General features: G+C 54.4%; 9 protein-coding genes across 9 annotated transcripts; 3 read left to right on the forward strand and 6 right to left on the reverse strand.

Moving 5' to 3' along the window:
* The first annotated feature begins 35 nt into the window (after positions 1-35).
* On the forward strand, positions 36-838 carry B0H65DRAFT_461711 (bola protein). Its single transcript, XM_062826611.1, has 2 exons — positions 36-273; positions 570-838. The coding sequence occupies exons 1-2, from the start codon at positions 174-176 to the stop codon at positions 812-814; spliced, it is 345 nt and encodes a 114-aa protein (XP_062682998.1). The 5' UTR covers positions 36-173; the 3' UTR covers positions 815-838.
* An 18-nt stretch (positions 839-856) lies between these two features.
* Positions 857-2,038, reverse strand: B0H65DRAFT_159453 (uncharacterized protein). The gene has a single exon (XM_062821206.1). The coding sequence runs from the start codon at positions 1,856-1,858 to the stop codon at positions 1,256-1,258; it is 603 nt and encodes a 200-aa protein (XP_062682999.1). The 5' UTR covers positions 1,859-2,038; the 3' UTR covers positions 857-1,255.
* Positions 2,039-2,056: 18 nt separating this feature from the next.
* On the reverse strand, positions 2,057-3,748 carry B0H65DRAFT_571344 (uncharacterized protein; the record flags this gene model as incomplete). Its single annotated transcript, XM_062830479.1, has 4 exons — positions 3,283-3,748; positions 3,103-3,226; positions 2,580-3,044; positions 2,057-2,521 (listed from the first exon to the last, which is right to left on the reverse strand). Exons 1-4 carry the CDS (start codon positions 3,678-3,680, stop codon positions 2,057-2,059), a joined length of 1,452 nt encoding a protein of 483 aa, XP_062683000.1. The 5' UTR covers positions 3,681-3,748.
* Positions 3,749-4,493: 745 nt separating this feature from the next.
* Positions 4,494-7,355, reverse strand: B0H65DRAFT_461716 (uncharacterized protein). The gene is made up of 4 exons (XM_062826612.1): positions 6,406-7,355; positions 5,660-6,341; positions 5,103-5,605; positions 4,494-5,022 (listed from the first exon to the last, which is right to left on the reverse strand). The coding sequence occupies exons 1-4, from the start codon at positions 6,949-6,951 to the stop codon at positions 4,816-4,818; spliced, it is 1,938 nt and encodes a 645-aa protein (XP_062683001.1). The 5' UTR covers positions 6,952-7,355; the 3' UTR covers positions 4,494-4,815.
* A 285-nt stretch (positions 7,356-7,640) lies between these two features.
* B0H65DRAFT_159491 (uncharacterized protein) lies at positions 7,641-9,123 on the forward strand. The gene has a single exon (XM_062821207.1). It carries the CDS (start codon positions 7,729-7,731, stop codon positions 9,001-9,003), a length of 1,275 nt encoding a protein of 424 aa, XP_062683002.1. The 5' UTR covers positions 7,641-7,728; the 3' UTR covers positions 9,004-9,123.
* A 1-nt stretch (position 9,124) lies between these two features.
* Positions 9,125-13,438, reverse strand: B0H65DRAFT_159494 (uncharacterized protein). The gene is made up of 3 exons (XM_062821208.1): positions 13,288-13,438; positions 9,577-13,186; positions 9,125-9,513 (listed from the first exon to the last, which is right to left on the reverse strand). The coding sequence occupies exons 1-3, from the start codon at positions 13,309-13,311 to the stop codon at positions 9,359-9,361; spliced, it is 3,789 nt and encodes a 1,262-aa protein (XP_062683003.1). The 5' UTR covers positions 13,312-13,438; the 3' UTR covers positions 9,125-9,358.
* Positions 13,439-13,680: 242 nt separating this feature from the next.
* On the forward strand, positions 13,681-15,150 carry B0H65DRAFT_159513 (uncharacterized protein). The gene has a single exon (XM_062821209.1). The coding sequence runs from the start codon at positions 13,863-13,865 to the stop codon at positions 14,934-14,936; it is 1,074 nt and encodes a 357-aa protein (XP_062683004.1). The 5' UTR covers positions 13,681-13,862; the 3' UTR covers positions 14,937-15,150.
* A 43-nt stretch (positions 15,151-15,193) lies between these two features.
* B0H65DRAFT_507903 (casein kinase substrate phosphoprotein PP28-domain-containing protein) lies at positions 15,194-16,168 on the reverse strand (the record flags this gene model as incomplete). The annotated part of the gene is made up of 3 exons (XM_062828182.1): positions 15,194-15,316; positions 15,397-15,998; positions 16,102-16,168. 3 exons carry the CDS (start codon positions 16,166-16,168, stop codon positions 15,194-15,196), a joined length of 792 nt encoding a protein of 263 aa, XP_062683005.1.
* Positions 16,169-17,434: 1,266 nt separating this feature from the next.
* Positions 17,435-20,006, reverse strand: B0H65DRAFT_159517 (eukaryotic translation initiation factor eIF2A-domain-containing protein). Its single transcript, XM_062821210.1, has 2 exons — positions 19,201-20,006; positions 17,435-19,138 (listed from the first exon to the last, which is right to left on the reverse strand). The coding sequence occupies exons 1-2, from the start codon at positions 19,783-19,785 to the stop codon at positions 17,696-17,698; spliced, it is 2,028 nt and encodes a 675-aa protein (XP_062683006.1). The 5' UTR covers positions 19,786-20,006; the 3' UTR covers positions 17,435-17,695.
* Between the last annotated feature and the right edge of the window lie 371 nt (positions 20,007-20,377).

Consider the following 20,377-nt stretch of genomic DNA (forward strand, 5'->3'; position numbering starts at 1 on the left):
GCGGGGCATCTTTCTCACACTTCAGGTTGCTTGTCCCTGCCGATTATTCATCCATTCATTCTTTCCTTCTTTCTCCCACTCATACTTCCCCGACTCGATTTCCAAAGCAAGATCTCCAAATATCACCTCCTCCTACACCGGAGACCAGACATACTAGCACACAAAACACAAAAATGGCCGACAACCAAGAACCAGCAATAACAGAGGACTTCCTCTCCGCCGCCCTCAAGACGCGGCTCAATGCCACTCACGTAGAAGTAACAGACATGTCGGGTACGTACATAACATTTCAATTACTTTAATTTGCTTCTCTATACATGAACTGGATACACTGCATACGGTTCCTTCCCGAGTTTACAAAACCGAAAGAACCGAACCTACCCGCCCTTGCCCTGACGTCATGTCATGCTTTGAACCCCCCGACGGATGATCTGATAAGATTATCTACGTTTGTCTACCTACCTACCTACCTACCTACCTACCCATCTACCCATCTACCCATCACCTCCCCTCCCACCCCATCCCCCTACTTCCCCTTCCACATACCATACCTAACTAACACCAAAAAGGCGGTTGCGGCGCCTCCTTCACCTCCCTCATCGTCTCGCCCGACTTCGTCGGCAAAAACTCGCTCAAGCGGCACCGACTGGTCAACGCGGCGCTCAAGGTGGAGATTGCGCGGATCCACGCGTGGAGCGCCAAGTGCCAGACGCCCGAGGAGTATTCCAAAGAAAGGGCGGCTACCGGCGGGAACGACGGCCCGCCCATGGATGGGACGAATGCTGAGGGGAAGGTGGAGGGTGTTGCTCAGTGAGTGAAGGGAGTGAAAAGGAGGAAGGGGGGGAAATGGGGGCAAGAGGGAAGAAGGAAGGGTGGGATCTGGTAAAATGGAAGGGAAGGGAAGGGAAGTCGGTTGGGGGTTCAGTGGATCTTGCTGTGTTGGTGTACCTCGATGGGCATAAACAGCGCGTATTGCTCAAAAGGGCGGCATGGGATTCTGTGATAGGCTTTGGAAGCAGGTATGGAAGTTAGGAAGGAATGACAGGAAACGAATTAAGGTCATAGTGAGACGATGGACTGTCTGAATCGTTGCTCTGTGTGTTATGTTTCTTCCCGGTATTGACTTCTATTCGCATTGTATCTAGGATGAGAAAGTAAGAGACAGAGGCTAAGAAATGAGCGTAAATCTGATATGTAAGTATTTGACACCACCCAACCCATTGTCCATCGAGGTATTGGATCTTTAGCGCAAAAGTTACACCTGCTCGACACTCGCTCCATCACCTGCAGCCAAATCCTCTGTTATCCCCTTATTCCTCCACCAAATAAGCCAACTCCAGCGGTTCGTGTTCATCATCGAGGCGAAAAACCCTCTCATCCTTTCCATCACCATCCATGATCCACCTTCACGGATCTGATGCTGAGGGAGGAGGCCATGTTGGGACCCTCCTCTTTTGGCTCCAGACCCGGTAGAGAATCTTGATGAAGAGCCAGAATATGTTCTTTTGTCCCTGAGAGTAGGCCTTTTCCGACCCCCTCTTCTCTCACCCAACTCTTCGTTTCCATTCGCTGTGGACGAACGTTCCCTCAACCTACCATAGTCACCAGTCGTCTGCCATGAGTTTGTTGAGGGCGGCCTACCAAATAATCCACTGGTATATCTCTCAATCCGGTTCCCCATCTTCTTGGCCATTCTCATGCCCCAGCGAGTCTGGAGGACAAATATGACCATGAAGAAAGGGATGCAAACAGCTATGAGAGTGACGGGAAAGCGCCAGTCGTCAACCGATATCTCGAGAGTGGTGATACCAAAAACGGACTGAGACCGAGTTAGTAGAGGTAATCTATTGATATGCATAGGAACTCGATCCGGGGCGAATAGGTAGACTTCTCTGACATGGAGAGGGTGGAAGGTACACGTTGGGAAATGAGAGAAGCGAGCAGGGGAGCGTAGGTATATGGTAGTGAATACAACGAAGTCTGGGGATGACGAACTTTCGGTAAATAGTATAGCAAGAGGAGGGAGTGTAGAATCAGAAAAAAAGGACAGGGCAAGTTAACTCACAGTAACAAACGTCAAAGGCAGAAAGAGCATCGATACCACAGTAAGGATCTTGATGTTGTCTCCCTGCTCAATGGCCCTCCTGGACTCCTTGACGCTGCTCCCGCTAAAGAGCTGCTCCCTCAGCGACGAAATCTCCTCTCGTGTTTTCTCATTCTTCTTCCGCACCTTCTCCAGGTTATTCACTTCCCTGTCCAACTCCTGTCTGAGAACTCCCATGCATTTAGCATAAGCTTTACCATCATCCAAGTCCGGATTTGGGTGTGCCCAAAGCTTCTCATGCTTCCCGTCCCAAAACTCTTGGGTAAAAGTCTCCTTGTAGGCTGACACCATCGAGTCAATCCCTACATTGATCACACCGAGAGTGTTGTACGCCCAAAAGTAACGACGGGAATACGAGAAGTTTTCGTCTTCAAAGAGGAGGCCGTCGCGAAGCTGGGAGTTAAACATAAATTCGCTCTGGGATGAATGCGTCAGTTGATGGTCTTTGGTTTTGTCCAATTGGTAGCACCCTTACCGGCGGTGTGATCAACTTCGTCACCTCGTCGTTGATCTGACTGTATCTTGTAACAGCATCATGGTACTCCAGAGCCAAGCTATCCAGAAATGCAAACGGGCCATTGCATAACGGCCGATTTGACCCCTTGCTTCTCATCGTGTGCTCGTCGTCTGGAAAGCACTGGATACTGAGGAGTTGCCATGGCGCCGAAGTGTCAAAAATCACATGGTCCTTGATATCTCTTTTCTTCACCCTTGCCCGGTATTTTTTGATCGGATCGCCGCCCAGGGATAATGCCAAGATTGAGCTGCACTCTGCGATGTCGACATGGTCGGGCCATTTTCGGTCAGCTGGACGGGTATCATAACGTTGCCACGGTGCAGGAGTGCACTTGTTCTTATTGACAACAGTATAGTACTTGAAGACGAAGAAGAAAGTCCGTTGCCTTAAAGGGTTTGATTCGGTAGTTCGATCCATGTAAGCCTAGATTTGGTATGTTCTGTTAGCATCCACGAGGTGACCGGATGATGGTGTTACGGACTTTGGTCTTCCCGCTGTTTCCTTCATTCGAAATGAGGTGTTGGAATAGCTCATCCATGTCGAAGTGTTTTTGCATGGTCATGTGGACTGCTCCGAGTACAAGAGGGGGAACCTCTTGAAGAATACTTAGAAACCGTTAGCAAGAGCCCTTGAAACTTCCGCAATAACAGGGCACACTCACGTTATTCTTCCGACCACCTCCCCGTTTTTGTTCACCTCCTTGAGGGTATTCCAGACGCTTTTGACGCTGAGGGTTTGCTGAGAGTCTTCTCCGTTCTCCTTATGCTTGGCCTCGGGAATGCACTTCTGATCACCGCTCCCGGGTATCTCGTATACCTCATATGTTGCATTTTTGTATGCGCCGTCATCCCTTCCATCCCAAGGCTCCAAAAATTGATCCGGGGTCGTGATGTACCCGTTACGCCACTGATCCTGTAGTTTCGTCTCTCCAGCCCAGCTGGTGCCGTGGACTGATTCCAGATGATTTCTCAAGTCTTGATCCGCAAAGGACTCTTGCTCGATTGGCTTGGTGGTGCAAAGAGAATGGCTCAGCAGATCATCAACCTCGTACTCGGCCATTGAGGGCGCCTGAGATGCTTTGTCGTTGAACGCCGCTTCAGTAGGAAAATGATATGGTCTCGAGGTATGCAGCTCGTTTGTTTGGCGCTAACAACGGTTGGAACCGAATGTATACCAAGAGAGACTGTCGTGAGAGAAACCCGAGCCCCTAGGCGGCGTAGGCGGAGGGCTATCGTGGCCGCGTGAGCGTTCAATACCACTGCTTCTTGCGAGAACAGTAGGAGAGTTGTTCTTGAGGGTGAGGTCATGAAGGAGCCGAAGATTGGCGATATATAGTTCGTGGTGTTGCTCCATGGCTTTGAGCAGTTCATCTGGATTGTGGGAGGGTTTCATAATGAGTGTGCAAATGACAAGGAAATGGACTAGGGGAGTTTCAACAAGAGACAGACGGGGACGAGGATTAGTTAGAGCCACCATACTTCAAAGTTCGTGCTTTTTGAAATTGATGGCTCATGTATACCCTACCACTAATGTAAACTGAATACCGTGAATAAATGGCTACTCTGCTGGGTGGATGATAGAGATCTGGCAGGTTGTCGTAAAATGCCACAAAATGATGAACCAAGAAGGGCGATAAGGTTTGCAACAGAACGCCGTTAAGGGGTCGAGTGGAGGGGGATGATTCGGCCAGATTTCTAGGAGTGGAGGATAATGTGGCTGGAGGCCGTGCTTCTAGAACAGTTGTCAATGAAAGAATGAGGAGTTTTGTGTCTCAACTTGAGGAGCCCCCGAAAGATGAGAAGTGAGAAGTAACGGAAAGTGGCAACCACGAACCTTGCTCCCACAAGTTGGTAAGTGCGATCTGGTAAGGTGAGGTGACTGAGGGTGCCTGCCCCTGTGTATATTGGTCGCATACCAGAGGAAAGAGGCATGAATTGTGAGGTAGTGGCCTCCCACTGAATGAAGAACGAGACAGACAAGCTGCCTATGGGTGGATATGTCCTCCTTCCTTCTCCTTTCTTTGGCCAGCCGAGCAGCTCCCAGTGAACAAAGTCAACGGCATCTTCCTGTTTTCCGTGCCGGTCATCGTATCACTACATATTAATTGGCTCCGTACTACTATGTATTTTGAACGTAAACAAGCACTAAACCTCTTCCCTATTCGTTTGACCCTCATACTGACCAAAGTTCTTCCCTATGCCACGCTAAACTCGGGAATCTCACCCATTTCAGCCTTTGCTTCCGCCCCGACCTTGTACGATACCCTCCACCTGAGCTTCACGCTCTCTACCTTCTTGGTCTTGTCCGCAGTATACCATACATTGACGGACTGCGTAATGCCCCGGCTTTGCTTGGGGGAAAGAGTCCGTCCAGTTTGAGGTTGAAGTTGCAATTCATATCCCTGTTTGGGTACCACAGTCAGCATCTCTTTTTCTGGGGGTCATCTATGTTGGCCGCTTATGGACAGGATAGTGAGCTTACCTTGGTAACAGCCAACTGGAAATGCACCTCGGTAATCGGTTGCGCTGTGTTGTTGCTAAAAGCAAATTGCATAGAAATCGCTGGAGACGGGCCGTTTGCCAGTGATCTGACAGCCACCATGTCAACTTTGAGCGCGGTGTTGTGGACAACGGCCCTGTGCTCCTTCGGTTGGGCGGGTGCCGCCTCAGGGGGCAGTGCCGAGGAGAAAGACCACTCGTCATCGTCGTTACTGGCAGCAGCTGGTGCTGGTGCTGGCGCTGGGGTAGATGAAGAGGACAGAGAGGCTAGAGCAGCAAATGGGTCATTGGACGCTGTTGACGTCGCAGCTGGCGCGGCAAAAGCGGATGCCGTATACGCGGGAGGCTTAGGGGTGCTTGATTGGGAAGCAGCTGGCGATGCGAATGAGTTGAAGTTGTTGAAAGAGGATGGGCCAGGTTGAGGAGAGGGGCCCCTTGCGGTGCTGTTTTGCGTAGTGGACGAGAGCAGTGCCGGTCCAGGAATGTCTGTGGTGAGTGTTAGTAAAATTGAATCTGCATGCATAGCAACGAGTGACATACTAGTATTGGCACCGAACCCAAGCGCAATGCCGCCTCCTTGACCAAAAGAGCTGGTTTCACCCAGCGACAGGCCAAGCAAGTCGTTTTCGAGACTGTTTCCTCCCTGAGATGCCGACTGGCTGGCTGAGTCTCCTCCGCTCGGCTCAGCATCAAAATCAATAAGCGACAACTCTTGCGCCGCACTCTTGCCACTACCACTGCCGTTGCTTGTGCTCGTAACTGGCGCGCCACTTGCCAACGCCTTGGCACCTTCTATATCGCCCTTCTTCAGCAACCTATATCTCTCCACGGTTCGGTGTATGCTGTCGTTGATTTCGAGAAGCTTTGCGACCGCTTCATGGTCATCCGATTCTTCCTCGCACATCTTCGCAATCTTTGGTTGGGCGCTGGACAAGGCGGCAGCAAGCTCGGAGAACACATCACCGTCCACGATCTTGTCACCGGGTTTGAAAGCCTCTAACCTCTCCTCGAGGAGTCTCGCTTTTTGTTGGATTTTGCCCACGTCCTCGGCCGCCTTGGCGCGGTAATCGACCTTGGATCTCGTGTCATAACCAGCCATAATCTTCATAAGTCGATTAGCCTCCTGAAGGTCCTCGGGAGTACCTCGACGGATAAGCTCCTGCAGCTTGGCGGACTGCGCCTCACGTTCCTCCTCTTCCATCTCCTCGACGGATTTAAGGTTCTGTAACAGGTACGTTAGACATGCTTCAACACTGTCACGAGGGGGGTAGGGACGGAGCACTTACATCACTCGGGTTAAGCACAGCTGCATCCTCCCTTCTGACTTCCGGGAAGGTGTACCCCTTATAACTCAGCAAGCGGTGCATGTCCCTGATGAAGCCCAAGTCCTCCTTATACCTGCTCGTCTCGCAAATCGTACAGCGCCATTCCTCAATGGCCTCGAGAATCTTGAGCTGGACGCGGGTGGGGCGGATCGGGGGCCGCTCGGGAAAGCGGCGTACCAGCTCATTGAGGAACTCCTTTGTGCTGATCTGGAGGTGGAAGGGGTAGCCGCAGTTCTTTACGCAGATGTCGAGCAGGTTGAGGGCGAGCAGGGAAACGTTGGGGTTGCGGTTGTTGATGTAGTTGACGATGGCCACGGCGGCCTCTCGGGGGGCGGAACCCTTTTTGGAATTGATCAAGTCGGCGATCTCGAGGTTCAGGGCCAAGTTGGGCTCGTAGTTGTCGGGACTGCAGGCGGCCGTGATGAAGCGCTGAAGCTGTGACGGTGCCAGGCGGCCCATCTCGGCCCACCGGTCGCGCGTGGCATAGCGGGCAGACGCCGCCTCCATGTTGCCGGCGTTCTCGGAGAGTCTGGAGGCGTTAAGTGGGTGAGAAGACTGACGAGACTGAAGAGATCGAGGAGGTATTGGGGCCAGATTGCGCAGCTTGGCTTGGCGGGAATCGCCTGGACAAAGGAAGTCGGCGGCCAGGACCCAAGCCTCGGTCGGTCAAGCTCTAGAGGAGTTGTATGCTTATTGCCGTTGGGATTGATGTCTTGTAACAAGAGTAGTGCGCTGATGTTTGGGGTGAGATATACGATTACGCCAAGTACAGGTAGACAGAGGTATGATTCGATCCGAACTTCTGGACAACAATGATCGCTGGCTGATGGAAGGAGGAGGCCTGGGAGCCAGGCTGCTGCCAGGGGAGCTTAGACTTGTGGACCCCGTGGAGCCGCACACTGGCTTGGTACAGTTGCGTTACATGAATACTTCCCGTGTAAATAAATAATACACTTCGATTTCATCCCACTTGCATGAATCCCGGGAAGATGTCAATCACTCCGCACCGGACCCCACCAACCCACCTGCATCAACCCCAAATTCCATGTCGTCAAGGTCTTCAATTGCATTTGATAACTTTTTCGCCATCTGCCACTTCGACCTTGTAGCGCAAGCAGCTCGCGCGGTCCAACACAGCACGCACATATCCGCGACACCCGCCACCCATCCAAGTTCTGCCTTTTTAAAAACAGGGCAGTGCTCGTGCCAGAACGACCGATTGCGACATAAATATCCATCCATCTCGACAGCATCACACATCCGAATCTGACCATCACCACCACCATGGTCCGCCATAAAAAGGACGGCTTCTCTTCGCGCGGCGGCAAAGGCGGCCACGGCCGGCACCCGCCCCGCAACAACCCCCGCGCCGGCAAAGCCCCTCAAGACGGCGCCGGCAGCGGCGGCGAAGACACCACAGCCAACCCTCACGACCCATCCGCTTCCTCGCGCCCCTACCGCCCTCCCTTCAAAGCCGCCTGCTGGGACCTCGGCCACTGCGACCCGAAGCGGTGCTCGGGCAAGAAGCTGATGAAGCTCGGTCTGATGCGCGAGCTGCACCTAGGCCAGCGACACTCGGGCGTCATCATCACGCCCAACGGCAAGCGGGTCGTGTCGCCCGCCGATAAAGAATTGATGGAGCAGTACGGCGCGGCGGTGGTGGAGTGCTCGTGGGCGCGCACCAAGGAGGTGGAGTGGAAGAAGGTGGGCGGCAAGTGCGAGCGCTTGTTGCCGTACCTGGTGGCGGCCAACACGGTCAACTACGGCAAGCCGTTCCGGCTGAACTGCGTGGAGGCGCTGGCGGCGGCGTTTGCGATTTGTGGGCATCTGGAGTGGGCGGAGGAGATTTTGGCTCCGTTTTCGTACGGCAGGGCGTTTTTGGATATCAACTCGAAGCTGTTCAAGATCTACTCGGCGTGCAAGGATGAGGATGAGATCAAGAAGGCCGAGGAGGCGTGGAGGGAGAGGCTGGAGAAGGAGTATACGGAGAGCAGAGAGGGCGAGTCGGATGATATTTGGACAACTGGAAACACAAATCGGAGACCAGCCATGGATGATTCAGATGAGGATGAAGACGACGAGGAGGAGGAAGATAGCGATGAGGAGGAAGACGGTAGCGACCAAGACGGCAGTGTAGACGGTATCTACCTCGGAACCAAACCACCACCCAAACAGAAACAACCAGCAGCCTCCGACGACGAAGAGGAAGAAGAAGAAGATAGGGACCCGTTCGCCATATCCGACGACAGCGATGACGAAGCCGAGATGGAGGCCATTCGGCGCAAGATTCTCGCATCCAAATCATTCGCCAACCCTGAACCGCCCAAGAAGACGGTGGAGATGATTGCCCGGCCCCAGGGACAGTACAAGCCGGATTCCGATGCCGAGCCGGACTCGGACAACGGAGAGGAGGATGACGAGTTTGACAATATCATTGCGGCCACGCCCGTTACCGATAGGATAGGACTGCAGAAGCTGGAGAAGGAGCGGACGCGGGCCACGGTGACGAGAGGGACCTTCTCGTCTGCTTCCATATCTGCGCCCAGAGGAGGAAGATAGAGGAGATGATGGGTTAAGGATGTTGGCATATTAAGTTGAAAGGGCATTTGACGAAACAAAAAGAATCACACAAACCAGATATGGACTAACATATCATGCATTACTTTCCACTCCATGAATTCATCCAGCTGCCATGCTCAATTCGCCATCCAACGTTTGATTAATTCATCCATGCACCACATGCTTACGTGGTTCTACCATGTCTATATATCCCATCACCAATAGCTGCTGATATATGCAATACTATATCCGCCATCATCCATCTTTTCCCCACAGATACCCATTTTTTATATCCCCGGTACTTTTTTGTACAATCGTGTATGTATGGTGTTACAAGAGGAGGACTATAAGTCCCTTACAGATACCTCCTCTCTCTAATCTCCTCCACAACCTGGATGAGATCGCCTTCCTTGATGTCGTCAAACTCACCACCAAACTCGAGACCGCACTCGGTACCCTTGCGCATCTCCGTAACCTCCTTCTTGCCGTGCTTGACTGAACTGATGGTACCTGTTTGTGATTGATTATTAGCTTGGCCATCAACATAATGAAAAGGTCAGAGAAAAAACTCACCATCATAAACAACCTCTCCCTTCCTCTGCAACCTCACCCGTCCATTCCTCATCACCATTCCGTTCCTGACCTTGACACCCGCAATATTCTTGTACTTCCGTCCCTTGATATTAATAGCAAACACCTGCGCCACCTCGGCCTCGCCCAGCACCTTGAACGAGATCGTGGGGGCCAAGCTCTCGCTCAGCACCTGGCGCACCTCCTCGGTCAGGTTGTAGATGATGTTGTGGTCCATGATCTTGACCTTATTCTCGACCGCCATGCGCTTGATGTGGCCCGGGATCGGGTTGTTGAAGTTGATAATCGTGCTGCCCGACACCGCGGCGTGCTCGACGTCCGACTCGGTGATCTGCCCCGGGCTAGACAGCAGCACGCGCGGCCGCACCTCGTTGCTGCCGATCTCGAGGATCGACGCGCACACGGCCTCGACCGAGCCGTGCACGTCGCCCTTGACGGTGAAGTTGATCATCTTGGGCCCATCTGGCTTCTCCTCCGTCGCCTCGGCACCGTCTTCGCCCTTCTCGGCTTCTTCTGCGGCGAGCCGTTCGGCCTCGCGCTCACGCTTAAGCCTCTCCATCTCTGTGATTTGCTCCATAGCCTCCTCACGCTCCTTCTGCTCGATGCGGTAGTGCACCGCGTTCTTGGCTTTGTCTTCGTTCGGCGCCTGGAGAACCATGTCGCCCGCCTCGGGCGGCTCCTTCCAGCCGAGAATCTCGACGGCTGTACCGGGAGGAGCCTCTTCGACCTCGATACCCGCTTCGTTGCGCAGACTGCGCACCTTGGCGAAGACACGGCCAGCGACAATGAAGTCGCCGGGACGCAGGGTGCCGCGCTTGACAAGCACGGTGGCCACGCGGCCGATGGGCTTGATACTGGACTCGAGAACCCACCCCTCGGCCATGCCGTCGGGCTCGGCGCGGATGTCGAGCATCTCGGACAGGAGAAGGATGTTGTCCTCGAGATCATCCATACCTTGACCGGTCTTGCCGCTGACGCAGACAACCTGGACATCGCCGCCGTAGTCCTCGATCTCAACGCCGTTGGCGGCCAAGTCGGACTTGACGCGCTCAACGTTGGCTTGGTCCTTGTCGATCTTGTTGATGGCCACGATCATAGGCACCTTGGCGGAGCGGGCATGCTTGATGGCCTCGATGGTCTGCGGCTTGACACTGTCGTCGGCGGCGACAACCAGGATGACAATGTCGGTGACGTTGGCGCCGCGCTGTCTCATGGACAGGAAGGCAGCGTGACCGGGTGTGTCAAGGAAGGTAATTTGCTTACCAGAGGACATCTGCACAGAGAAGGCACCAATGTGCTGGGTAATACCACCGTGCTCACCGGCTGCGATGGAAGACTTCCGCAGGAAATCGAGCAAAGTAGTCTTACCGTGATCAACGTGCCCCATGATAGTGACAACCGGTGGCCGTAAGGGTACGGTAGAGGGGTCCTCAGGAGGAGGGCGTGGCCTCAAGTCTTCATCCTCACCAGCATCGACTGTTGGCTCGAAGCCGTACTCTTGGGCAACCAAGGCGGCCGTCTCGCCGGTCATGATGCTATCCTTGGCGATATCTTCAAACCCGAGCTCTCCCAGTTGGGAGATGAACAGCTCTGTCTTCACGCCAAGGGCCATGCCAAGGTTGGCAACGCTGATGAACTCGGGAAGGAGAATAGGAATAGGGCCGGTCTCCTCATACTGGAGCCGCTCCTTCTCAGCCTTCTTGGCCAACCTTTCACGACGCTTATACTCGTACGCCATATCGTCAAAATCGTCGTCTTCGTTGTAGTCGCGCCGCCTACCTCCCTTCTTCTTGGGTTTCTTTTCCTCCTTGATATACCGCGAGGGAATCGGTATCTCTTCCAATGTAACCCTATCGCCTCTTGTCTGTCTTGCATTATCCCTGCCCCTGGGCTTTTCGAAATCTTGGTGCTCCAGCTTCTGTCCTTCCTTCTCCTTAGGCTTTCCTCCGTAGTCGTCAGCCCAATCCCAATCATCCGACATCTGCTTCTTGAACGCCTCGGTGGCCTCCCGAGTGCCCTCGGAAGCCGCCTCGGACTGCACTTGAGATGCTGGTCTGGTTGCATATCGATCTTCAGCCTGCTTCCAAAAGTTGCTACTATCTCCGGGCTCCGAACGTCTTTCTCCCTGAGAAAGGGGAGCAGTCTTGACAAAATCGTTATTATCGGTCAAGCGGTCGTTTCCCACGTTTCCCATGGTGTAACGGCGGGTGAGCCCCGCCCATTGCCCTTCAGTTTCACGCGTAGAATTGGAGTCCGGTGGAGGTGCAAACTTGGATGAAATTGACTGGTAAACCTCACGAGCTGAAGTTCTGGGTGGTGATGGAGGAGGAGGCTGAGTGGAAAATATGTCATCCCATGCGTCTGTATTGTCCGCACGGCGCTCCTCTTCCTCAGCGTTCTGCAAGTCGTCCTTGAGAGAACCCGTCTCTTGGCGTTTCCGTAGATCTTTGGCCGAAGTCTGTCTATCATGGGCAAAGAGACCATCAGCAAGGCTCCTCAGATTCTTTGCGGGAGCCTGAGGCTGGTTCTGAGCATGTCTTTGCTGTAATCGATCCCTGGCTGCTTTCTCGTGGGGAAGGAGTCGTTCTGTCTGGGATTGGCTGGCTGGCTGACTGGAGGTTGAAGAGGCGCCCCAGCTGCTTGTTCCCCAGCTGCTTGTTCCCCATCCTCCACCGGCTGGTTCAGTAGGTTGACTGGGTGTCAAACTAGCGGCTGTAAAAGCATCCCAGTTGCTTTGCCCCGAAGCCCCATCGACTTGTTCACTAGGTTGGCTGGTTGGGCCCGGCTTTGATGGTTCCCCGCTGGAGAGGCTCGATAGGCTGCTGACAGTTGGTTGACTTTGACCTGTTGGGTCTTGTGTCGGTCGGCTGGGAATTGGTTCGCTAGGAGCCGTTTGGCTGGAAGCTGATTGCCTAGGAGCTTGTTGAGGCGGAGGCGCCTGTGCCGGGAAACGTCTTATACCAAAAGGCTCTAATACCTTACGGACAGGAGCCTGGTTTTTTTGAGCTTCGCGCTCGGTTTTGGGTCCCGGCGTTTCTGTTGTAGGTCCTTGACCTGGTTCTTTCGGACGCATGAGCGTCCTGCGCACCACAGGTCCCTGCTGTTCCTTCCGAGGCGGAGCCCCTTTAAACTCGTTCTGTTGACCTTCAGGTAGCCGGCGCAGCGGACGGTCATTCGGGGCGCGTTTGAATGGCGCTGGTTCCAGTTTTCGAGCCGGCTGAGGAGCGGGCTTAGGAGCGACAGCGGCCGCGGCCATGCGTAACAGGCGCTCTCTTGCGGCTTTTTCGTGAGGAAGCAAGCCATAGTCGGCGGGCTTGGGTTGACTCTGTGCGGTTCCCGTTCCGGATGTCGTCTGGGTGGCCGGTGTCGCAGGGGCGGCCGGTTTCCAGGAACCACCCCATCCTCCTCCTCCTCCTCCTCCTCCTTCTCCTCCGGCGCTTGGTGTCGCAGGCTGTTGTTGGGTACCCCAGCTAGGTTTGTCGTCCCACGAAGAGTATACGCGGCGGGTGTTCGGATGGATTCGTTGCTGCTGTTGCTGGCGAAGCTGCCATCTGTGGCGGCAGAGCAGACACACAGAGGAAGTGCTCTGCTTCTGTTTCCAGAGTGGTGGTTGTCTCCATGTTAGCCAACTGACATGAACTGACTTGCTCTACGTCGTTGATGAGCAATGTGCGCATGGAAAACAGCACTTACCTGCAACAATCCGCCCCTCATCATCTTGTTTTATCACAGGGCATAGTTTGCCCAGCAGGACCAGAGAGGAGAAAGTAGCACAAGAGCCTGGCGCGACAGCCAAGGTGGAATTTTGTAACTTACACGGGCGATCCGTTCCGTCCCGCAGTTCGCCAAAGCTTCGTACTGTACTGGTGCTGCAGCGCAGCCAAGCGCTACATAATTAAAGTGGGCCTCTGAGCTAGCTGATAAGATAAAGAAGCTACATGTACTGTGTACGTATGCGGAAATAGCGAGGGGCAGCTGTCCGGCAGGCAATTTGAGAAGCGGGTTAGGGTTAAAGCAGTGCTTTTGACCAGAGGTAGCTTCAGGGGCTTACAAACAATACAGGTACGTACCCCTCGAAGCTTCCCCCTGACGTGGACCCTTTTGACCTCTCCAGAAATTTGGCCCCAACCGACGCTTCCTTCTCAACGAAGCTGCCAACTTTTCACTTTCTCCCCATCTCTTCACCGTCTCTTGACTCTTTTCTTTCATCTCCTTGAGGGCCCCCTCCTCAAGTTTCCAATTCATCACACCTAAACCGTCGCCAAAACATGGCGCCCAAGAAAACCAGCAAAGGAGCACGCGGCGGCGGCGGCGGCACCAGCAGCTCCGGCTCCGGCGGTGCTCTCGAACCGCCCAAACCCTTCCGCATCGCCCCGGACTCGCTCAAACCCTTCACCTCATCCCTCTCCAAGAAACACGTCTACATCGCGCACGTCGACCAGAAGCCGGCCTCCTTCAAGCGCAAGATCTTCTCGGTGCCGATCATGCTCAACGCCGCCGTCTTCGCCCTCTTCCTGTGGCGAATGTGGTACATCATCCCCTACTACGTAGCGCTTTTGTCTTCCTCGTTCCTGGGCTACGAGAACTCGACGACGATCCGCATGGCCGACCTGACGTACCGACAATTCTTCGCGGTGGCCGGCCGGCGCACGCTCACCTTCTTGTTCGACTTTCTGATGGCCGTGTTCGTCTGGCCGTGGCCCATCGAGTTCGTGTTCGGGCGCAAGCACGGCAGCCCCGTGTCGTGGCGGACCGCGGTCGGGTTCCGCGACAAGGAGATCTACGTGCGCCGGTCGCGGTCGTGGGACACGCAGGTTTATGGAGTGGACATCTTTTCGGAGAAGCCCCAGGGCAACGAGGCGCGCGAGATTTTGTGGGGAATGGTCCGCAATGCGACCTCCCCCATGCTGCTGCAGGAGAAGACGGGATACCTGACCATGAACGGGGACTGGGACTTGGACTGGAAGGCCATGGTCAAGGCGACTACGTTGGTGGATAAGAAGGAGATCCCCCTGGACGCGTTCAGGACGCTGGTGCTTTGCCACCATGACAAGTTCGGGTGGGTTGCTAATGACATGAATGCCTCCGGGGAGAATGCGCAGGAGGATGAGCGCAGGAGACAGGTTTTTGCGTTCCGTGATGCGCTGGCGGCTATTGGAAAGGAGAACCTCTTCTATCGCTGGATCGAGGTCATTCAGTTTGAGACCCAGCAGGGCGGCTTTACGCAGGAGAGGCAGCTCAAGGTGGCGCAGCAGATCAGGGATCTCTTTAAGGAGAACGGAGTGGACTTTGATGAGTTCTGGAAGGAGGCTGTTGGGTCGGATCCTTCAGTTGGGTTATAATGACCGATACAAAAACGGGGAAGAGAGGAGGGGAAAAAGCAACGGCATATACATCACCGGCTGAGTAGACGGGAACAAGGACATATTTTACGAGGAACATACAGATCATAATGCATATACAGGTATACGGGGCTGGACGAATAAAAGGCACCAGAAGAACCCAATAAATTACCGCTGCACGTTCGCTGCGGTCTATGGAAAGCGAAGAAGAGACCATGAAAAAAAGAGGATTCAAGACACCACCACCCTCATTGCCTTTATTTCTTGCTGCTCTTGGCTTTCTTCTGAGGACCAAGGGCGGCCTCGCGCCTCTTAGCCTCCTTAGCCTCGAACTGTTCCCTCTTGAGCTTCTCCTGGGCTTCGCGCTCTTCCTTCTCGGCCTATCAAAACCGAAATCTGTTAGCATCATGTCCCGTCTCATATACGAATGGAGCAACAACAACAAAATATGCCAACATACCTGTTTCCTAGCAGCCTCCTGCTCTCTCTTCTCACGAATGAGCCTCAACCTAGCGAGATCGGCCTTGGCCTGATCCGTCTTGCCGGCCTCATGAAGCTTCTGATATCTCTCCTTCGCCGCAGCCGCCGCAGCCGCTTCACGCTCCTTCCTATTGCCGGGGGCCGAGTCCGCTATGCTGAGCTTCTTGACGCCAGCGGCAGCCTCATCATCCGATTCCTCCGCCTTGGCGACGGGCTTCTTGGTCTGGTTGCGCGCAGCCTTAGAGTGGTTGGGGTTGGCGAGCATGGGCGCGTCCTTGTCGTCCTCGCTCTCCTCCTCCGAGTCGCTGGGCGGGAGGTCGCCAACCTGCACGGCGGCGGCCTTGGCGCGCGCGATGGCTGCCTCCTTCTTCGCCTTCTTTTGCGCCTTGAGCTCCTCGCGGGTCAGCTCAGCCTTGGGGGCCTTGCCAGAGGAGGGGCCGGCCTCGTCCTCGGAAGACTCCTCCTCCTCGGATTCTTCCTCGGATTCGGAGTCCTTGTTCTTGGCGCCGCCGGCGCTCCACATGCTGACTTCGTTGCCATCGGCGTCGAGGGGGCGAAGGTCGCGGGAGAAATGGTGGCCACCTGGGAGGGGGGTTGGTGGTTAGCAAGTCATTTTTTTTTTCTAGTTTTTTTTTGCAGTAGTTGGGAAGAATACTGCCGCGGCAGTCTCTTTATGGTAACATACCTCCACGAGTGTACTTCTTGAACTTGCCGCCGCGTCCACGTCCAGCTGGGCCAGTACCGCCTGCCATTTTGTCTTTGGTCTTTGGGGGTGTAGGTTGGTTTGGTTTGAAAAGTTGGTGATCGACGGTGTTCCGGTCGAGTGTCGTGGTATTTATGAAATTCGTTCGAATCGCGCGACGAGTCGTGGAGATTGGTGTAACTGGAAGTCGAGATCTACAACAATGCAACAGAACGGCACAGCCTTTTCCTCGAGTTTGTCGCAGAAAGTTAATGGGGACTTCCTGGAAGAGCATCCACCTCAGGGGACTCTGGCAGGCTACTGTAGCAGCTGAGATGCCCCGCATTAGGCAGGTACGAAAGTACATGCAAGAGACTGCGACGTGGGCTTACCCAGCCGACTATCGGCAAACCATTATTGGTTAGGTCCCTTATCGCCCCATGACTCCACCGCAACCTCCAGGGCCCGTGGCTCAATTCTTGCTTGAGGCGGTGCAACCCAGTAGGAACAGGAGTGGCTTGCGCGTGCTTTAAAAGTCTCGAGAGCGGGCCGAAATTTTTAGGATTTCTTTTTTCTTCTTTTTCTCTTCTTCACAACACATAAAACATATGTTCCTTCGTATTCACTCCGGTTTCCGTCTACTGCAATGACATTCTGGAGGGGAAAGCGGAGGATAGAAGAGAATTATCAAGCTCTTACCCTCTACCTTTGTTCTTCTCTGTCGAGGAGTAGAGAAATATTTTGCCTGGGACATTTCCACACACCAAAACTCGGGTTTTTCGGTGTGTTTACCTATCATTAACTTACCTACGCACGTTTATCTGTCGTGAAGCTATTATCACTGACGTGCGCATGGTGAACCAAATGGGCTCATGATCTGGAAGAATGCATTTGTCTTGATGAATATTTGTACTGTAGTCTTGAGGTCTGAACGTTCATGCCCGTTGCGCTCGTGCACATTATAGAATCGCGAGATGCAACCGGCGAACTGTCGGTTTTGGGTGCCCTCTGAGTCGGATGAAAACTTCAGCGAACGGTCATGTCGGTCCCTTTGATGGAGGTGCCCATGGTACATGTATCACAAGCTGTTTCACGACGCTTCTAGAGACCGAGGAAGGCTTCTGTTATCACAGACACGACGTAAGGCTAGCCTCGCTCAATTCTACAACTGCCATAACTTCATTTGCCAATTTTTTTTCTAACCAGTCCATCAACGCCTTCCCTTTGGTGAAAATCGAACATTTTCAAGGTGAATCTTTGCTTCGTCGGGCTTTCTCCCTCTCAGCAATTTCGCTTTTAGAACCCACATGCCAAAAACATACACCACACCAACATGGCTTCAACCACCAGCGTAGCCTCAAATTGAACAGAGAAACCCCAGCAATACGTTATCAGCAACATCATCGTCATGACCACCGCACAGTACTTACATAGAAGCTCACATATGCCGGGCAACTGACTGGGAAAACGTAGGAAAACAAGTATTTTGAGTTCCACAAGGCAACTCTCAACTACCCAACTTGACAACTTGATAACCACTACTCTAGTTCCATCCGTCTCTCAAGCTTCTCAACTCCCGACACATAACATCCTTGGTTTAGTGACCCTCCCTTTCCAGAGCCTCCAACTCCTTAATCACGGAACCCTTGGTGGCGATCTTCTTCAACTGGGTATCCTCCAACTTCTCGCCACCAGCATGTCTCATCTCGAGATCCTCAATGGCGCGGATCTTCTTCTGAAGAGACCTGATCTTCTTGGCATCGGCGCTCTGGGCAGCCGCTGCGGCGGCGTCAACGACCGGGGCAGCCTGCTGAGCAGGAGCATTAGACTGGCGCACGTTCGAGCGGCTGCGGTGGTTGTTCTGGGTGCGGACAGCCAGGTTGTTGCTGCGCGACTGACTGCGCGAGTGGTGACGCTGGTGGTTGCGATCGGGGCTGCGGCCGTCGACAGACTCGCGGGGAGGGGCAAGACCGCCCTCGTTAGGGGTAGTCGCGCCCTCGCCCGCCTGGCCCTCCTTGGCCTTCTTGTTACGCTTCTTCTTGTTCTTCAGGGCAGTCTTGGACAAGTTCTCATCGTCCACAACGGCGCCGGGAACAGAAGGTCTCCCCGGCTCGGCAAACTCGGCGCCAGGAATCTGACGGCGCGGGCGGCCAAACCCATTAGGACCGACCTGAGGCACGCCGTTGCTAACCGAGTGGGCAGCACCTCCCTCATCCTCACGCTTGAAGTGAAGAGGAGTGGAAGAGCCACGGGCGCCGGGCGGGCGGTAAGCACCGACAGGCTTAGAAGGCGTCTTGACAGTGCCAAGGTAGGCCAAAGCCGAGGGGTGAGGAGTGGGCACGGGGTGCAGCGGGTCAACGTTGGGAAGGTTGGCAGCAGGAACAGGGCGCCAGATGACGTTGTACAGCTCAACCATGTCCTCGTTGTACATGATACCGCCACCAACGTGCCAGAGCTTGATGCCGTTATCGACACGAAGACGGGGAGATGTGGTGGCCGTCAAGATGAAACGGCTGTCGGGAGACCAGGTGCAGACACTAGGGTTACCGCTTTCGATGGTAGTGATCTTGCGATAATCCTTCTCGAGGTCGTAAACATCGATCTGGCCAGCCAAGTTACCGAAACCGGCAACCAAGGCGAACCGGCCAGTAGGCGAGAAGATGATGGTGTTACGGGGGCCAAGAGGGAAGGAGTGGGTGGCGACGGCGCGGTGGTTGAAGATGGTGGTCTTCGCGGGCATGTAGCCGTATACGACACCGAACTCCTTGGAGTTGGGGGACCACGACACGTCGTGGATAGGGCCCTCCTTGTCAAGAGTGACGCGAGCGTCGAACGAGCCGTTGGCGCTCAGGAGGTACATGTTGGTCTCGCCGTAGTAGCTCTTGTTGGACTTGTCAACCTCTGTTTGCGCCAGCACAATCAGAGCAGTTCCGAGCTGGTTCCACTTGAGCTGGACCTTGTCGGCCTTGAAGAAGGTCTTTTGCGAAATCGGGCTGGTGAACTGGGGAACGTTGAAGACCTTGACGGAGGCGGGGTGTCCCTGTAACCAAGAGTTAGACGATGATATAGCAAAGTGTAATGCATACGGAACAAGTAACGTACCTTGCGCTCTGGGACGAAGACGGCAACGTTCTGGTTCTTGCCGGGCGCGAGGGCAAAGTCGGAGACGCCCTCAACGCGCAGCTTGTTCCACACGGTACCGAGGTCGTTGCTGTTGTAGAACTGGACCTCGTTGGTGACGATGCGCGCGCAGAAGCGCTCATCCTCCGTGTACTGCAGGTTCCAGCCATTAGCAGACTTTTGGACGAACTTGCCAATGGGCTGCTTCTCAGCATCATCGGCGAGCTCCTCGATGGTGCGCCAGATCTTGAGGTTCTTGGTAGCATCGCCATTCTCATCCTTGGCGGGGCGCTCCCAGGTGCTCAAGTAGGTACCGTGGGGGGAGAAGCTGAGATCGTAGACGGCAGGGATGGGCAGCGAAGTCAAGACGTGGCCGACGGACGCGTCGACGATGACGACGCCCTCGTTAGTGGCGTAGGCAAAGTAGCGGCCGCATCCCGAGTAGACACAGCACCGGAGGTTCCCTTCGGGCTGGGTGAATCCAGGAAGAGCTTCGTAGACAGGGTCGGCATCAAAGACGCCGATGGCCTTCTGGGTTCGGTAGGCGAACTGCAACGGACTGGCCATGACTAGCGAAAGTCACAGGTGATCGCGGTGTGCAGAAAGCGGTGTAGGATTCGTTTCGTTACCTGGCTCCTTTTCCCGGGGGACTGGAGTCGTCGCTGCGAGCAAGAGGCGGACCTTTTTTTTTCGATGTTCGAAACGGGTCACGCTTGGTGTCGAAGCTGCGAGAGGCGGAGCTCGTAAGCTTTGGTTGTGTGTTGGCGAAAGCGGAGTTGGGAGAGTATCGGTCTGGCGCAACACAACAATGGTGATTGCGCAAAGGTAGAAACTCGACTAGCAGAAGCCGAGCAGAATTCGACAGTGCAACACAAAGCGACGCTTGTTTGCTGAGTCCTAGGTGGTGGTGGAAAGCGACTCAGGGACGGGGGGGCGGGAGGCGGAAGATATCAGATCTTGAATCGCAGGCTGCCAACGAAGGGAGACCGTGACGATGGGACAACAATGCGATGTTGCTTTGGACGACGGCGAGGAACAAAGGGCACACGCCGTGGTGGAGATCCAAGAAGAATAAAATCGACCGAATTCAGGAACGGGAACGATGGAGAAGAGAAGCACCCTCAGGGAAGGAATTGGCAAAGGCGGTGCGAGTGTGGTT

This window comes from Neurospora tetraspora (genome assembly GCF_033439725.1).
Source record: "Neurospora tetraspora strain CBS 560.94 chromosome Unknown B0H65scaffold_3, whole genome shotgun sequence".
Lineage (NCBI taxonomy): Eukaryota > Fungi > Ascomycota > Sordariomycetes > Sordariales > Sordariaceae > Neurospora > Neurospora tetraspora.

What these genes read in the sequence shown, in the direction of transcription:
- B0H65DRAFT_461711 (XM_062826611.1), top strand. Translation starts at nt 174, where the DNA reads ATGGCCGACAACCAAGAACCAGCAATAACAGAGGACTTCCTCTCCGCC. An exon ending in AGAAGTAACAGACATGTCGG is followed by an intron (nt 274 to 569) that starts GTACGTACATAA and finishes AACACCAAAAAG; the next exon opens with GCGGTTGCGGCGCCTCCTTC.
- B0H65DRAFT_159453 (XM_062821206.1), bottom strand. Translation starts at nt 1,858, where the DNA reads ATGCATATCAATAGATTACCTCTACTAACTCGGTCTCAGTCCGTTTTT.
- B0H65DRAFT_461716 (XM_062826612.1), bottom strand. Translation starts at nt 6,951, where the DNA reads ATGGAGGCGGCGTCTGCCCGCTATGCCACGCGCGACCGGTGGGCCGAG. An exon ending in CTGTGCTTAACCCGAGTGAT is followed by an intron (nt 6,342 to 6,405) that starts GTAAGTGCTCCG and finishes TACCTGTTACAG; the next exon opens with AACCTTAAATCCGTCGAGGA. An exon ending in TCCAGTTGGCTGTTACCAAG is followed by an intron (nt 5,023 to 5,102) that starts GTAAGCTCACTA and finishes GTACCCAAACAG; the next exon opens with GGATATGAATTGCAACTTCA.
- B0H65DRAFT_159491 (XM_062821207.1), top strand. Translation starts at nt 7,729, where the DNA reads ATGGTCCGCCATAAAAAGGACGGCTTCTCTTCGCGCGGCGGCAAAGGC.
- B0H65DRAFT_159494 (XM_062821208.1), bottom strand. Translation starts at nt 13,311, where the DNA reads ATGATGAGGGGCGGATTGTTGCAG. An exon ending in TGAGGGGCGGATTGTTGCAG is followed by an intron (nt 13,187 to 13,287) that starts GTAAGTGCTGTT and finishes CTCTGGAAACAG; the next exon opens with AAGCAGAGCACTTCCTCTGT. An exon ending in GGGAGAGGTTGTTTATGATG is followed by an intron (nt 9,514 to 9,576) that starts GTGAGTTTTTTC and finishes AATCACAAACAG; the next exon opens with GTACCATCAGTTCAGTCAAG.
- B0H65DRAFT_159513 (XM_062821209.1), top strand. Translation starts at nt 13,863, where the DNA reads ATGGCGCCCAAGAAAACCAGCAAAGGAGCACGCGGCGGCGGCGGCGGC.
- B0H65DRAFT_159517 (XM_062821210.1), bottom strand. Translation starts at nt 19,785, where the DNA reads ATGGCCAGTCCGTTGCAGTTCGCCTACCGAACCCAGAAGGCCATCGGC. An exon ending in TCTTCGTCCCAGAGCGCAAG is followed by an intron (nt 19,139 to 19,200) that starts GTACGTTACTTG and finishes TCTTGGTTACAG; the next exon opens with GGACACCCCGCCTCCGTCAA.